The 18,567-nt window shown below is 38.0% G+C and overlaps 1 protein-coding gene across 1 annotated transcript; it reads left to right on the top strand.

Moving 5' to 3' along the window:
• Positions 1–12,794: 12,794 nt before the first annotated feature.
• On the top strand, positions 12,795–13,628 carry LOC149813599 (uncharacterized). Its single transcript, XM_089991156.1, has one exon. The coding sequence runs from the start codon at positions 12,795–12,797 to the stop codon at positions 13,626–13,628; it is 834 nt and encodes a 277-aa protein (XP_089847282.1).
• The last annotated feature ends 4,939 nt before the right edge of the window (positions 13,629–18,567 follow it).

Here is an 18,567-nt window from a genome sequence, read left to right as displayed (position 1 = left end):
GGAAAAGTGGTCGGGGCAGGGATTAGGCGGGGATTTGGCGGGGATCGTGGCGGGGACGGGTCGGGGCGAGGAAAAGTGCACGTCCACCCCCGCCCCGCCTCCACGGCGGGGATGGATTTTATCCTCCACCCCCGCCTCCATCCTCGTTTCATACCCTTCATCCCCGGTCCAAACGGGGCGAGGCGGGGCGGGGCGGGGCCCCGCTTTCCCCCGGTCCACTGCCATCCCTAATAATGCCAACTAAGATAGTGTGCAACAAAACCTCGTATGAAGCTTAGTGAAAACATAAACCTGATATAAACTTTTTGAGAATCTTTGGTTTTGTTGCTTATGTTTGATTCATTCTGGTGATCATGCTAAAATGGATAAGAAAAGTGAAAAATGCATATTTGTTGGGTACAATGATAAAACAATGGGTTATCAATTGTTTAATCCTACTACTAAAAAGTTGATTATTCAAAGAAATATTTTTTTATCAAAATAGTTGTTGGGATTGGAAAGAAGAATCAGGTCAACATTTAAAATTTTTGGAGGATGAGCTTAAATCTACTCCATCAAATGAGAATATGACATCCCATGAGTTTTCATCTTCTTCCTTTTTAAGGACATCATCTAGTGATTAATTTGAATGACCCAAACAACAACACTCATCCACAAAAGGTATGATCTTTATGTGAAATTTATGAATCATACAATTTTGCTCTTATGGCTGCAAAGCCTACATGTTATGAAGAAGCATATGAAAAAAAAGAGTGAAAAGAATCTATGAGAGAAGAGATTGCAGCTATTGAAAAAAATAACACGTAGAAGCTTGTAGACTTGCCACCTGAAAAAGATGAAATAGGTGTAAAATGGGTCTACAAGGTGAAGTGAAACTCCATGGAAGTGTGAACAAATTCAAAGCGAAGTTAGTTGTAAAGGGGTATGCACAAAACCTAGTATATATTTCTTTAAAACTTTCTCTCAAGTTGCTCAAATTGAATCCATTGGACTTGTATTGTCATTAACAACTCAATGAAATTGAAAGTTTTTTAATTTGATATCAAGTAAACATTTTTAAATAGTAAAACAAGATGTGTATGTTGAGCAACTATAGGGATTTGTTGTTGATGAAAAAGAGAAAAAAGTTTAGAAGTTGAAGAAAGCACTCTATGGTCTTAAGCAGACACCAAGAGCATGATATGAGAGGCTTAATTCATACTTTCAATACAATTATTTTTATCGAAGTGAAAATGAGCCTACGTTATATGTCAAAGTGGAAGGTAATGATGTTCTCATTGTTTGTGTTTATGTGGATGATATTATTTATACTGGTTCTTCAAATCTTCTCATTGAAAAATTCAAAAACAGTATGATGCAAAACTTTGACATAATTGATTTGGGGCTCTTGCATTACTTCCTTGGACTTCAAATTTATTAAATAATTAATGGTATTTTTATCTCTTAAAAGAAATATGCACTTGATCTTCTTAAAATGCACAATATGTCAAATTGCAAGGAGAGTTCTACTCCAAGGAACACGAATAATAAGTTGTTATCAAATGATGGAACAACACGTGTAGATCCAAGATTGTTCAGAGGCATTGTTGGTGGGTTAATGTATTTAACTCTATCTCATCCAGATATCAGGTTTCCTGTTAGCTTGGACTCAAGACTTATGCATCATCCTTCAAAGCATAATCTTGGATCATCCAAGTGTATTCTTCACTATATTTGTGCAACTAACAACTATGAAATCTGGTATAAATCAATTGCTAATTTTATCTTAGTTGGTTTTACTAACAATGATTGAGTTGGTTTTATAGACGATAGAAAAAGCACAAACCGATATGTTTTCAATCTTGGTTTAGGTGCTTTATCATGAAGCTTAAAGAAATAGTCTTCTACAATGTTATTATCACCCGAAGCTGAATATATTACAGCTTTCGCAACAACTTATCAAGCTATATGGATGAAAAGATTATAGAAAATATGCAACAATCTCAAGTTTCTGCAACAAAAAATTATTGCGACAACATGACTACAATAATAATGATGAAAATTCCTGTTTTGCATGGTAGAACCAAGCACATCGAGATCCGCTATTATTTCATTTGAAATGCTATTGCTGAAGATATAATTATGTTAAAACACTGTTCTACAAATGATCAAGTAGTTGATGGTCTCACCAAAATGCTTTCATATCCAAAGTTCATCAAATTCAAAGATTCACTTGGTGTCTCCAGTTTTGCATCAAAGGAGAGTGATGAGAGTTAATGTTTAACATATGTAAGTTAATGTTGAAACATCCTCTTTATAAGGATTAATTGTGTGAAGGTCGTGGGTGAATTAAAAAGTTTGAAATTTATAGTTGAGAGTTGAAAATTCATAAAGGTCATGTGCTAGTGTGTCTCATGTGAGTGTGTAACTGATGCAATTAAAATGTTAGTGGTATAGTTAGTTAGTGGGTTAGTGGCATACATGGCTATGTGCCTTTAATGGTTGTGTGCCTATAAAAGGGCATTAGATGTGTGTGTCAAGGTGTGTATTTCATTTTGTGTGTCTTTGATTTTGAGTGTTGAATGCTGCTTTGCTTCATGTTATTTTTACTGTGTTCCTTTGATAATGCATTGATGCATTTTTAGTATTTCTTTTTGTGTGTATGCATGTGTGGAGTTCGTGTTCCTCTCCTTCTTCCAACAAAATCTCCTACATTTGACAAACTGAAGGTTCAACTTTTGAGTCATGAATAAAGGTTAGAGAACCTCTATGGAGATTCAAATTCATCTCCCTCTGCCTCGACTTTCACAACTTCCTATGGTCATGTTTATTTCAATAGGTTGGTATGAAGGTCGATCTAGGGGATGTTTTAGAAATCAAGGTGGACCTTAATTTAATGCAGGTCGTGGCAATAACTATGCACACCATGCCAATAATCAAGGATAAGATAATCAAGGCTCTCGCAACACTCAAAATGATTCTGGTCATGAAAATAAGAATCAGAATATGATTTATCAAGCCTATGACCAACACAAACATAATGCTAAACTATGTCCTAAGTTTTAGCTCTTATAAAATGATGCTTTGGTTCAACCTTTTGTTGCTTTCTATGTGGATTCAAGAGATGAAGAGGAGTGGTTCCCACTTGTTGGCAGTGTTTAACATCATCAAGATTTCCACAACTTTTGCTGCCATCAAAACTTCAGCGAGCACTTGTCATAATCGTCTCGGTCACTCGAGAAAACTTGTTTTGCTTCAATTTATTAAACATGTTTTACTTGTTTCTAGTAAACAATTTGATCATTTTTGCTCTAGTTGTCACTTCATCAAATGCAGACATTTGCCTTTTGATAATTTATCTAAAGTTGCTGAAGTGTCATTTATGGTTATACATTATGATATATGGAGTCCATGCCCCATTGTTTTGCATGTTGGTTATCATTTCTATATTATTTTAGTGTAGTAGGTACACATGGTTGTATCCTCTTAAAGTTAAATATAAAGCATATGATTGCTTTACGAATTTTTTTGTCATGGTGAAAAATTTATTTTTGGCAACCATTCAATATTTCCAATGTGATCAAGGAGGAGAATACACTAGCCACCATTTTATGAGATTTTTAGATGAGCATGGCACTTAACCAAGGTTTTCATGCCCCAAGACCTTAGAGCAAAACTTCCAAGAGGAAGTTGTGAAGATAACAAGTCTAGATTTGGACCCATGGTCCACCATCAATCCAGAAGGAGCTCATGATCTTCTAGAAGGAATCCAAAAGATTCCAATATTTTCTAAAAAAACTCACATTGACAATGAATCTTATTCTAGTGAGAAGTCTCATACAGATAAGATACATGTTGTAACTCTAAATGAGACCATCCTTCATAAACATGACTTCCAAAGTTGTATGGACTCTAAAAAGTTATTGAATTGTAGAGTCTTTAATCAATATGTACATCACTCTATAAATAAACATAGAGCAACTCCTCCTCATTATGTGTTAGAAAGAGAGAAAGCGCTTTCAACGTGGACATAGGCGAGTCTCAACCGAACCATGTTAAACGAGTTTATGCATATGTGTTTACTTGTTCACGTTCCAACATTTTTTACATTTTCATGGTATCAGAGCCTATTGGCTTTTGAGTCTGTTTAAGTCTGTGCAGTGTTCTATTATGTGTCTTTGAGATGGCGTCAACCTCATCTTCCCTGACTTCTAATCCAACAGTACAATGGAATGCCTTTTCGTCGTTGGTGTTTGTGAAGCTTGATAAAAACTACCTGTTATGGTACTCTCAGATCGAGTCTGTTATGTTTAGCCAGGACCTGATCAAATACATTGGTACTTGTCCTATGCCAAACTAGGTTATCATTGAAGGCGATTAGGTAAAATCCAATATGGAGTTTATTTTATGGAAATATGTGGATCAACTTGCATTAAGTTGGATCAATGCCACTATTATTGAGGCCATGTTGGGATAGATCATTCATGTTCCTTATGCCAGAGTGGCTTGGATTGGGTTAAAACAATCCTATGCATCTCATTCAAGTGTTTGTATCATTCAGTTAAAATATGACCTTCAAAATGTAAAAAAGAAGAAAATAGTATGATAGATTATTTGAGTCATGTCAAATTTCTTGTGTATTCTCTCTGTGTTGTCAATGAACCAGTCTCTGATGCAGATCCGGTTCAATTCACCCTAAATGGGTTAACTCGAGAGTGTGAAAGTTTTAACACCATTGTTACTACTATATCTCTTGAAAAACTTCCAAAATTATGTCAAATTTATGATCTTTTGCTAAATTAAGGAAAGCGACTTCAGATGTTGTCTCCTAAGTCTCCTCAACAATCATACACTTCTACCACTGCCTTCTTCTCTCAAAGGTGTGGTCGTGGTCATGGTGGTAGAGGAAGATGGGCTAGACGTTTCAACCCCTTCTTCCAAAATTTTCAAAATCCTGGTTCTAGAGATAATCAGGGATAGACTAGAACATCTCAATGTGAAAGCAATCAGAGACATTGACCAATTATATGTTATTTTTGTGGTTGTAAAAACCATAATGTTTGCATATGCTACAATATTCCCAAAGCATTTGCATCTATGACACTCAGTAGCATGCAAGATTCTGCATGGTATACTGACACTAGAGCAACCAATCATGTTACCTCTGAAGATCAAGGTTTGACCAACATAAGTGAATATCAGGGATCAGATGGTATTATGGTTGAAAGTAGTACCCACCTACCTATCTCTATCACAAGTAATCGCTCTCATGAATCATGAAAATAAAAAATTTATGTTGAAAGAAGTTTTGCATGTGCCTTCTATTAAAAGAAATCTCTTGTCAATTGCTAAGTTTACAAGTGATAACCATTATAATAACCACACTTTGTTTTAGTTTGATGCTAATGGTTTTTGTGTAAAGGATCCATGAAGTGGGACTACTCTCCTAAAATGATCGAATAGAGGAGGACTCTATCCATGGCCGAACGTTCAACATGGGAACACAAACCAACTCCCTTTAGTTAGTTTTGCTAAAGTTAGAAATAATAAGTTTAGATTTTCTATTAAAGTTTGGCATTATCGTTTGGGACACCCTGGTTTTACACTTTTAGAAGAACTTGGGAAAAAACAAGTTGATTTTATTGATGAATGATAAAGTTGATTTATGCTCGTCATGTGCTATAAGCAAGATTTATAGGTTGCCTTTTGGTAAGGTTGAGTTTTCTGCATAAGCTCCTTTAGAGTTTATTCATGCAGACCTCTAGGGTCCTGCCCTTGTACCATCTCGTGATGGGTACATATTTTATCTGTTTTTTAGATGTTTTTCAAAGTTTTCATGGTTGTTCCCTTTAGTAAAAAAATCTAATACTTTATAAACTTCAAAAAAATATCATTGAAAATCAAGATCTTTCATAGTGATGGGGGTGGAGTTTGTTAGTGATGTTTTTTTTTTTAATTTCTAAATCAATGTAGCATTAAACGTTGGTTGTCTTGTCCTCACACCTTCGAACAAAATAGTATGGTAGAAATAAAACACCGACATGTTGAATCAGGTTAGGCTTTGTTATTTAATGCTTCTTTGGATCATAAATTTTTGGTAGATGCTTTCAAAACTTCTAATGATTTCATTAATCACATTCCTAGACCAAACCTTAGCCAAAAGTCCCCGCATGAGCTTGTTCTTATTCATGCTCCTGGGTACGAGCATTTAAGAATTTTTGGGTGCACATACTACAATATCTAATTTCCTGCACTAAGTCTAAGCTTGATCCGAGATCCAAACTCTATGTTTTCTTACGTTATGATACTAATTATAAAGATTACTTATTCTATGATTGAATAACTAGGAAAACCTTTATCTCAAGACATATTTTTTTATGAAAGACAATTCCTGTGTAACAAAAGGAAAGCACCTATTATGTCCCAAGTAGTGTCCTGGATTCAGAATTAAGGAGCCAACCAACCCAAGAGTCTTACTATTCATGAAGTTCTAGAAAACTATAATCCACCTAGTCTTATGTCTTTAACTAACCCTGAGATCGTCCATCCTAATAAGCCTATGAATCCATCTCATGATCCACCTCAGGACATGTGCCCCCCCTAGTCACCTCTCCATGAACAAAAAATCCAATATGACCGACACAACACCAACCAAAATAACCCATCCAGCTTAGCATTTCCAAGTTTGAACCTTGTCCTTGAACTTCTTTATCAAACCTCGATTAGAACTTATCACATGGTTATTAGATCTCAAGACGGAACCCTAAAACCAAGATTATTTCTTGGTGACAAATGTCCTATAGCCCTTCTTAATAAACATATCCAAGAAGAACAAAAACCATACTCATTCCACCAAGCTCTTACTAAACTGAAATGACATCAAGTTATGGAAGAAGTCAAGGCTCTATATTAAAACCAAACCTAGTCTCTGGTGCCTTTAGATAAAGCTACAAATCTTGTTGGGTGTAAATAGATCCATAAAATAAAGAAGTATGTTGATGGATCCATAGCTAGATATAAATCTACACTTGTTGCAAAGAGCTACAGTCGACATGAGAGTATTGAGTATTTTGAAACTTTCAGTCATTTGTTAAATCCACATATTTTAGAATGGTTCTTTCTATAGTGGTTGGTCTGGGTTGGCCGATCTATTAGTTAAATGTGAATAATGCTTTTCTTCATGGTGTCCTAAAAAAAGTGTAAATGAGTCAACTTCGATTTGAAGACAAGACTCTTCCTAACTTTGTGTGCAAACTTAATCGTACTCTCTATGGCTCAGAGTCATCTCTCAAAATATGGTTCAAAAGATTATACACTTATCTAGAGAAATTGGGATTCTCTGAGTCAAAGGCTGATCTATCATTGTTTATGTCTTATAGGCCAGAGTCACATATGTCTATTATGATTTGAGTTGATGATATCATTATTATAGAAAAGTCACATAAAAATATCAAAAATCTTATTCAAGACATTGGGTATGAGTTTTTCATTAAGGATCCGGTTATTAACATTATTTTCTTGAGGTAGAAGTCATTCATGGGGCTTCAAGTATCATCCTTTGTCAGAAAAAGTACATCCTAAACCTTTTGGTTAAAACATGTATGACTGATTGCAAGCCAGTTACAACTCTTGCAACTCCAAACATGGTCTTGTTAAAACATGGGGACAATAATTAGAAGATGTCACACAATACATGAGTATTATTGGGGCATTACAGTATGTTACCTTTATCAGACCAGATATTGCATACTCAGTTAATAGAGCTTGCTAGTTTATGCATGAACCAAGTCAGGACCATTGGGCTCACATAAAGTGGATCTTGCATTATTTAAAGGGAACCATTAACCTAAGTCTACAGATCAATAAGTCCTCTTCTCTTCGTTTGTATGTATTTTCTATTGCTAGCTGGGCATGATGTCCGGATGATCATAAGTCCACAAGTGGCTATATCTGACATATATGGGAGCCAACCTGCTGTGATGGAGCTCTACTAAACAACGAATTGTTACCAGGTTTAGCACAGAGGCAGAATATAAAGCCATTGCTTGTGTCGTGTTTGAGCTCGCCTAGCTCAAACAATTATTAACAGAGTTAAATGTCCTCTATGGTGAAGTCCCCACCTTGTGGTGCGACAACCTTGGTGCCATGTACCTTGTGGCTAACTCATTTTTTCATGCTTGGACTACACATACTGAATTTGACTATCACTTCATGAGAGAAAAGGTGTCCAAAGGCAAAATTAATGTTCAATTAATCTCTTCTCAAGACCAAGTCATCTATATTTTGACCAAGCCGTTTTCGGGACCTAAATTTAGTTACTTTAGGAACAAGCTCAACCTCACAGAGGTAGGCTTGAGGGGGTGTAAGAAGATAACATGTTCAGATTTGGAGCCATGGTCTACCATCAATCCAGAAAGAGCTCACAATCTTCTAGAAGGAATCCAGAAGACTAACATTTTCCAAAGAATCCCACATTGACAAGGAGTCTCATTCCAGTGAGAAGTCCTACACAGATACCTGTTGTAATTCCTAAGCCTTCATAAATAGGACTCCCAAAGTTGTATGGACTTTAAGAAGAAGTTGAATTATAGAGTCCTTAATCAATATTTACATCACTCTATAAATAAACATGTAGCAACTCTTCCCCCTCATCGTGGACATAGGTCAGTCTCGACCAAACCACGTTAAACGAGTGTATGACTGTGTGTTTACTTGTTCACATCCCAACATTTTCAATGTTTTCAAAAGCACTATCACATTGTTGAGATGGGGCTCACTCTCTTGGCTCATGCTTATCTGCCTCAAAATTTTGGGTTCTCTTTTTTACAGTTGTCCATCTCATAAATCATTTCCCTAAACCCTTATTGTCAAAACAACTTCCTTTTCACAAATTGTTTCAAAAGCCATCGAATTACAAACTCTTAAAATTTTTGGCTGCTTACCTTACCCATATCTTGGTGGTTATCGTAAACATAAACTCAATTGTAAAACTATCAAGTGTATTTTTCCTGGCTATAGTCTCACAAAGGATATCAATATCTTGATTTTATAAAAAATTATATTTATGTCTCTCGACATGTCATATGTGAAAAATCATTCATTTTGCTAACTTAAATCCAGATTCGTGTCAGCCTTTTGTATCATCTACAACGTCTACCAACATTATTCCTTTGCTTAGTCATCCATATTTTCTCATGCCTTTTCAACCATCCCCCACTCTTTCTACTACTGAACCTAAGCCTCGTATCCCTACTCCTCAGTCTCCTATTGCTCACTCTCTTGATCTGTTGGCCTCCCTGCAAAGTTCTCCTTCTCTGTCCCCAACCCTCTCCCTTTTCATACTCACACCATGGTAGTGTAGCTAGAAAGAGAGAGATAAAGAGGATGGTTTACTTAACTCATACCATTAGCATTACGTATGGTAAAAACCCTGGGCATTTATAATCTTTCACCTCCTTGTGTTGCCATCGGTCTAGATAACCAACCCCCCCCCTAGGAAAAAGGAGAATCATACCCCAATATCCAATAATCACCCATTTAACTGCACACCAAGGGTCCACTACTTTAGTGGTTCATTGGATTCCTTGTGAGACCCAAAGGCCATACTTTGGATCCAACAACCCAGGCCTTAACCTTTGAACCTTTCACTTTCAATCAAACTTCCAAACATCCTAATTAACTAGCGGGCTGTCATGGCAGATGAGTTTCATGTGCTGCTATAAAATAACTGTTAGGGCTAGGTTGCCTCCTCCCAAGCTTCTAATATTGTTGATTGTAAATGGATGTTTAAGATCAAGCATCGATCTGATGGTTTTATTAAGCGGTATAAGACCAGGGTTTCTATCAATGAGAAGGGGTTGAATTTGATGAGACTTTTAATCCAATTATCCAACCTAGCCTATTACTGTGTGTTTGTTGCTTTCTATTGCACATTTGCCAACTTGATGTTAAAAATGTTTTCTTACATAGTTATTTGAATCAAGAGGTTAAATGACTTAACCTCCTAGACATCTAAATTATCCAAATCATGTTTGTCGCCTTTATAAGGCTATTTATTGGCTCAAACAAGACCCTCCTGCTTCGTTCCACAGGTTCAATGATTTTTTGTTAAAAAGTGAGCTTTTGTTGATAGTTGTGTGATCTGACTATGTTTGTCTATCAAGGGTACTTTGGGGCTTGGTATTCGTTTTATCTAAATCACCCATCTTTAATATTTTCATCTTTTCTGATGCGGATTGGCTGCCCTGACAATTAGGGATGGCAGTGGGGCGGGGCGGGGCGGGGGACAAGGTCTCCACCCCCGCCCCGCCTCAAGATTTTATCCTCTACCCCCGCCCCGCCTCCCTGGCGGGGATGGATTTTATCCTCCACCCCCGCCTTCATCCCCATTTCATGTCCTCCATCCCCGGTTCACACGGGGATGAGGCGGGGCGGGGATGTTGCGGGGAAAAGTGGTCGGGGCGGGGATGAGGCGGGGATCGTGGTGGGGACGGGACGGGGCGGGGAAAAGTGCATGTCCATCCCCGCCTCCACCCCCAGACGGGGATGGATTTTAACCTTCGTCCCCGCCTCCATCCCCGTTTCATACCCTTCATCCCTGGTCCAAACGGGGCGGGGCCCCGCTTTCCCCCTGTCCACTGCCATCCCTACTGACAATCGTCATTCTACTTTCAGGTTTTGTGTGTGTGTGTGTTGTTACACAATTTGGTATGTTGGTGTGTTAAGAAGCAATCCATGATTTTTCGTTTTAGTGCAAAAGCTTAATATAAATCCATGACTGTTGCTGTTGCTGAGTCAATATATATATAGATTCAATATCTTCTAGATGATTTGAAGTTGTCATATTACCCTTTACCTGCAACTTTGTTTTGTGACGACATCAATTCTTTATACATAACTTATAATCCCATTTTTCATGGTCGGACCAAACATATATATCCTGTTGGACTATCATTTTGTTCATGAGCGGGTCAAGTGTCATGTGATAGCTGTTTGGTTTGTGGGGTCTTGTGACCAACTGACTGATATTTTTAGGAAAGGATTGTCGAAGGCAGTTTTTCTCAAGTTCAGGTCCAAGCTTCTGTCCATCTCTATCATCAACTTGCCAGGGAGTGTTAAGGTATTGGATATTGTCAACAATGGGTCCAAACAGTCCGGAGATCCATTATCCAGCAACCATGAAGATAACATGCACAGTCCTGCCAAAACATGAAAATTGCAAGCACAGTTACCAATAAAAAACGGTTTCCAACGTGAGCAGGGAAGTTTGTAAATGTAGATATCTTCTCAAAGAGTCCTAAATCTGTGAATCTTGTTGAAGAAGAAAAAGTCTGTAATCCCTCTAAATTAGTACATTATGATAAATACTGCTCTATGTTTCATATTAAATAGCAATTGAAACCTCTCTCAACTATTATCAACATGAATAGTTTCTTTTTTTTGATAAGCAAGCTGGGGTTAGGCAGACCCCACCAGTTATAGAATGATACCATTGGGATTCAAACTTGAAACATCCCAACACAAGGTGACGTGCACTAGCTGTTCCTACCAGACAAGTGGAGCTCCGGTTGGTTCATGCTCATATTTCAGTTAGCATGTCAAGTTGAATACATTGGGTGTGCGTCCCTTGCCACAAGATCTAAACTCATCATTAGATGTACAAGTATGCAATCCTAATATCAGAGAGGGTGGTGTATGTTCGCCCCCGATGATTCACTGAATCCCACGTCTGTGTTCGGGGGATCGAATGAGCGCCACGTATTCATGCACATGGGGCTCGTATTCCCGTGTATGTTGACATACTTTGCATCGAACTCTGGTGCTGTTGCAAAGACTTAATCACCCTTGCTTGCTTTTCTTGCCCTGAAATGGCGGTTCGAGGAAATAACAAAAATATCCTCCATTCAAAAGTTGTGAAACGATGGGTCGATAAAAGAACAAAAAAGTCTTCCATTCAGAAAGTTTGATGTTAACCATTTAAAGTGGAGACGTTTCCTATTCATTAAACTCCTGCGCCATCTGCTGTAACAATTGCTTTCATTATCAACCCAAACTTTGCTTTCGTCTCCAGTCGAACTTTCCGCCTTGTTTTTTATCTTGTTGTACAAAACACTGTCGCCTTCTCGTGCCTGCCTTGTGTTACAAAACATTCCACTGACTTCTTTTATTTGTCATATACTCATAAAGTGAAAAAAAAATCATGAAAATCTCGGATGACAGGAAAATTCACTTTTTTCCAGTTTACATGGCGGAGTTACGTTGTCTTGAACTAGCAGACACATATGACAATTCAAATCCAGATCGTTGAGAAACAATACCCAAGTCTAATCTTGCCATTTTCATTTTTGTATGATACCACATTGGGATCCAAAATACCATCCGGATTTCAAATAAAGGTTAGCTAACAGATAAACTCATCATCCAAGTGTGAAACACAATTCCATACGGACCATACCTTGTCCGACTGGAAAAACGAACCGCCTTGCAGGTCCAAATCCAGACCCAAACATCAAAAATAGCACTGGGCTGGATCCATTTGAAACTCGACCCGATTCGAACTCATTCAAAACTGCCGCCCAACTTTTCATTTTTTAACTCCCTCTCTCTCTCTCCGCGATCTCCTTCGAGAATTTCCTCCAATAAGAGATAGAGAAAGTTTGGGTTTTCTCCGTTTCTTCGCTCCCATCAAGGTGAGGGTTTTCTCTCTCTTTCCTCTCTTCCATATATTCCGTTTCCTGCAAATTTTTTCTTTCTCTTCAGTTATTTGCGGTTCCGACAACTTGGATCTCTTATATTCACCGAAGATTGTAAATAAGATGAAAAATAGCACCTTGAAGCTAATTGTGGAGAAGGGTCCTCGAAAGGGGGCGATTGTGGAGTGTAATCAAGACTCGCAGATCAGAGTTGGGAGGTACGTGAAGGGGAACACATTCTCAATCAAAGATCCGGCGATTTCACAGCACCATTTGGTCGTCGAATTCAAGGGTGGTAAATGGGTGGTCCTGGATTTGGGCACTTCGAACGGGACGACACTGAACGACGCGCAGATTCCTTCACAGAAGCCCTGTGCTGTTAATGATGGTGATGTGATCAAGATTGGCGCGAGGTCGGCCCTGTTTGTTAGAGTCTTGGAGTCGGAAGAAGTTGAGGATGTCATTGTTGCAGAGGATCCCCTTCCTGGAGTTGTGGTCAGGAGGAACCCCAAGCGCGGAGCAGCTGCCGCATCCGCGAGGTGCACAAAGGTTCTGAAGAATGACTCGGTCGATGTTGGTGTGAAGAGTGCTAAGGTTTCGGAGAATGATTTGGGTTCTATCAATGTTGGTACGAAACAGGTTTCAACCGGACTGAGTATGGAGGCTGAGGAGCCCAGTAAGATGGATAATGATGCGGTGGTTAGTGACTCGGGTGTGCAGAAATCTAGAAACGGGGATGTGGTTAAGGAGAAGCTTGGTGGTGAGCAGTCTGGTGCATCCGGTTCGAGCATGGATATGGAGAAGATCACACTGGGGCAGTGGTTAGATAGAATGGAGAGATGGTTGCCGAAACACATTCGAGATATATCTGAAGATTTAATTAAGCTAATGAGAGAAAGAGAGAAGCAGGTTGAAGAATTTTTATCCCAACAGGCTAGAAATCAGACAGTGGCTTAGGTGTGCAATTCTGCTATGTCGAAATCTAATCATGGACTCCTTACTCACTACACTCTGAGCTGTAAGATGTGCCTCTCTCTTGTTGATCACAGAGTATGTACTTTAAAACGTAATCTGAAATGAAAGTTCAATTGGGATTCATTTAGAATTGCTAGTTTGGAGAAATAATCCTATTTTGAACCAGGAAAATGCGCTATGTACTTTGGCCATACTGTGATCAATCTATGAGAGTCCTAATATTGAATATTGAGTATCCATGTTGATTAGCCGATTGCTGTATCTTTCACTAAGCATGCAGATCTTAAGCTGCTTATTCTCTCGTCTTGCCTTTTTAATTTTTGATTTGTTCCCCTTCTGTAATCTTATAAAACTTGTCTAAGTCTATGTATTTTCATTTCATGACCAATATTTGTTGCATTACGACCATGTTTTACTTATTCTGTGTATGTTGCCTTTCCACATCTGTACTTTTTACATTTTATTTTGCTTGGCTCTTGCTTAATGTTTTCTGTTGTGTCTCTTCAGTTGCAGTGTTTATAAATTTTGCACTGGTATGTTTGGTAAAAAAAATGAGAACTCATTGTTTTCTTCTTTTTCAAAATTCAAAGGCTGTCTAGCTGCAATCTTGATGAATTGGGAGCTCTTTCACATGGATTATCTAAAGCAGGAATCATGCTTTCTGATGCTTCCGGTTCTGGAGGAGCTGTCCTTTGACATGAAATAGAAATAGGGGTAGTAGATAAACATGTCTCCAGTTATGAGTTCCCATGACATTGCACCTTTGGATTTTTCTGTAAATGTCCTCTGAAACTTCCCTTGCCGTGTCATCTTTTTGCATGACAACTTGTATGATTCAGCTATTTATTTCCAGTTTAAAGCTTAAACAAGAGATACTGCCATAGTCAGTAATCAAGTTTTAGCTCTCAAACCAATAGTTGGTTGCAAGTCCTTTAAGTGGCAACTGCTTGCAATGTTTGCCTTTCTAAGCAATGCATCTTAAGGCTGTTTGATGTAGTTACTCCAAATTTTCCTCCTGTGTCATGTATGCAGACTCTAATATTAACAAGCACTCCATGTGGATAGCCATATGCTGTACACCTTAGCTTTATCAATGTGACATTGTCTGATGGCCATCTTGGAGTAGGTTGTTACACAGTAATAACTAATAAGCTAGCTGTAGGTTCCGAGGCAGGACTGGAGGAAGGAGCTAGTCAACATGAATAATTCAAGTATCACTTCGACTTATCAGTAATCAGATTCTTTTTTCCCTCTTGGGGCCATTTGAAAACTGGTCCTGAAGCTGAAAAATTCTTTGAACCTTGGGATTCTCAAGAATCTTGTGTTTGGTGAATTCCAAACGGATTTTCAGAATATCTAGGCTTTTAGAAAACACTTTTCATATGCAAAAAAAGAGTTCTTGAAATCCTTACGTTTAGAAGTTATTTCAACAGTCCATTCACTTTCACACACCTCTTCTCTCTATGTCTTTTCCTTTCTTGCTTGCTTCTGACTCATGAGGTTCTCTTGTGAAATGAGCACCAATCTCATCCTTTCTGTTGCATATATGAAAAATCATTGCACCTCAGAGATTGAAAGCAGGATCAGTAGATTGGATAAAAAGAGAGTTGACAATTTGGCAATGAGGAAAAGTATTTTAATCTGAAGTGGACCGCAGAAAGAAAAATAATCTGTTTGATTTTGGAGAACGAGATAATGGGCAAAAAAAAAAAAAGCTAATGTTAAGAAACACAAATGCCAATGAGATCAATAGAATGTCATTCTTGGAATCTTCGTGGAGAAAGTTTACCTTATGAAAGGGTTTAGGTGCCCTCTACCCCATCATTCTCCTGTACTTTTCCTGGTTATTCTTCTTTTGCAATATGTTTATACCTTTTTTTTTTTTAAATCTCATCAATTATCACCCTCAATTATTTCTTCTCCTTTGTTACACCTTGATGTCATCAATTTTATCAACAGAAAAAGGGAGTTGTTGCATTACCCAAGGCAGAGAACAGTTCATTTTGATCTATTTTGATATTTGGATATGCATTATGTTTCTTTTTCTTGGCTCTTGTGTGGAAGTGTATGAAATAATTCTTTCAGCTTCATCTCCTCTTGGTACATTTTCTCTTCTCTTTCCCTTTCACCTACTCATGTATACACATGTTTCTATCTTAGGTTATTAGTATAATTTACAGCTTGCAATACCGATTCTGAAGGGCTGGCTATGCACTTTGTTGATGATTCATTAGAAAATGGTTTGCATAAACTTATGTGAACTTTTTTCACATGTTTGAAAAGCTTTCATTATTAAATCATACAAATAGCACCCTTAATTGAGAAGTTTTCATGTGACCTTTGTTCACTAACAATGCGTCATTCCAGTGGCTGCAAAAGATACAAAATTTCTTGAAGCTTATTGAATGATACCAAGTTCCTGGTTGTTAAGGACACTCAAACTGATCCAGCTCCACACCTATGAGATCCAGATCCAATATCTCAAGAACACTCTAGAGATGGCACCAAATAGATAAGTCTCACAGTTTGGAAAGATCCTGATGATAAAATATCAGATCCTAATGAGACTCTTCATGATAGAGTTGCTGAGAATGGTCCTATAATTAAGGAGTTGAATAAGGGAAAAGATTATAGAAAAGATCATGAGAATATTTTATCAAAATGTTAACTGAATCGTAACAGTTATATATATAATGAAACACCTCCACTCGTGACTGGTGAGAGAGTGTGAGGATTCTTCCCTTCCATGGACATAGGACTATCTATAGTCTGCACCATGTTAAATCTATGATTCAGTCTGTGTGCGTGCTTGTGTGTCTGAGCTTGTTTACTGGTTAAATGATCTAAATAGCATCCCTGAGTGAGAACAAAAAGCAGACCACCTGTGTAATCAAGATGCTAATTCCACCAGTGCAGGATCAAGCAACAATGAGTAGCCAATATTTGTGTCCAAAGAGCTATAGACCTATGTCACATGGGTGCGGGTGCGGGTGCGACACGGGTGCGGTGCAATTTTAAAAATTTTGGACACGGGGACTCGGCTATATATATATATATTTTAATATATATATATATATATAATAATATATCCTGTGTGCATATATCTTGATATTGTCCTCTAAAGTTTGACACCAACATGAGTGTTTTTATAAACTTTGCAAATTATACTTTTGCCCTTGCAGAAAGGGGGGTCCGGGGGCTCCCCCCGGCGCGGGTCCCATTGCGCGGTCAGCGGGCGGGGGTCCAGGGGGGGCCGCCCCTGGCGGGGGGCTGTAGGGGGGAATTTTTTTTCTGGGGCTTATGTTTGAGACTCATGCTATATATGTATTTTAAAAAAATATATAAAAAGATCATTTTTTTTGTTTTTTACCCTAAAAATGGACATTTTTGGACTCAGTCAATGTTGACCGAGTTCAAAATAAGGACGGACTCGGCCTCGACTCGTTGACCGAGTCTGACTCGGCATTGACCGAGTCTGACTCGGCATTGACCGAGTCTGACTCGGCATTGACCGAGTCCAGACCGTGTCCGAAGCTGCACCCGTGTCGGGGCGTGTCGACTCGGGTGCGGCGCCTCCCTAGCCGAGTCCGTGTGACATAGCTATAGACATTTTACGGAGTAGTGCTTGATATTATTTCCTAGATTATTTGGAACTCTATCAAATAAAGGACTCCTAGAATTCTATATGCACTTGGGAGTCCTGAAACCAAAGAGACCATTTAGTGTTAACCTTATCAGGAGTGCTGGATGATTGTTACAATTCCCTGCCCATCCATATTTTTTTCCAGTTCCATTGAGACTCCTCCATTGCTGTATGATACCATTTGATACCCTTATTCCTAAAGGGCGTCAAGGGTGAAATCATCATCATCACAAGAATTGTGAGTGAGGTCATGAACTTTCATATTTGTTGTGTTGTACCATTCATTTGATTTATGAAAAAAAGGAAATTGGGTGTTTGGTTACCAACAGATTCCAAGCTTGTTGGAGTTAATGAACTTGTTCATGGTTTATGTTAGTGCAAATATTCCAAAAATAACTATGATTGAGCTTACAAAAAATGTGAATATGCTTTGGCAGCTGTCATGCTTGTTTATATTTGTTTTGAAGTAAATGAACTTGTTCATGCTTGCTGTATATGTAATCTTTGAATTGACTTAATTGACATTGACTATGGATGGATAGCTAACAATTCTGCTTCAAGGTCAATAGGCACTAGAATTGAACTTAAACATTATAAATGTAAGGGGTTTCTTATGCATTGTGCTTCAATGACAAAGCCTGGTCGGCATTCAATATGCACGTATTGGAAAGTTTATTTCTGCAGACATTGTTATGTAAGAAATTGTCCTTTTTATGGTGAAATTTATGAAATTAGGAAGGGAACCGGACTCAATCCAAACCCTTCATGTTGCCAGTAAAGTCTTATTTATTCAATTCTATGTCACATGGACTCTTCTAACAGGGCACCACACCCGCACCCAGGCAGGTGCGACACTTGGACACAACTTCCTTTGTGTTAGGTGAAGTCAACCACGCTGAGGTCCATTTCTATCCAAAAGTAGATTCAGTTAACCCTAATCAAGTTCATTTTTATCTATTATATATATATATATATATATATATATATATATATATATAAATGCACACAAATACACGTAGTGTTAACTTAAAACTGTTAAAAATTATATATAAATATATATCCTCCCCGCACCCAAGTTTTTTAAAGTGCCGCACCCGCACCCGCATTCGCACTCGTACCTATGTGACATAAATTCAATTTTATGATAGGGGAAAGTAATTTTGTAAAGGCCAAATTGTTATAGCCTGCCACTTAATCAAGAGTTTCCACAATTGACAGTTAATGACACAATTTGATACAACTATAAAAGAAAATCTGATTTTTATCCATGGCCACAAA

Source organism: Nuphar pumila, chromosome 16 (assembly GCF_984573655.1).
Source record: "Nuphar pumila chromosome 16, dmNupPumi1.hap1.1, whole genome shotgun sequence".
NCBI classification, from domain to species: domain Eukaryota; kingdom Viridiplantae; phylum Streptophyta; class Magnoliopsida; order Nymphaeales; family Nymphaeaceae; genus Nuphar; species Nuphar pumila.
This window is presented reverse-complemented; position numbering and strand designations above follow the sequence as displayed.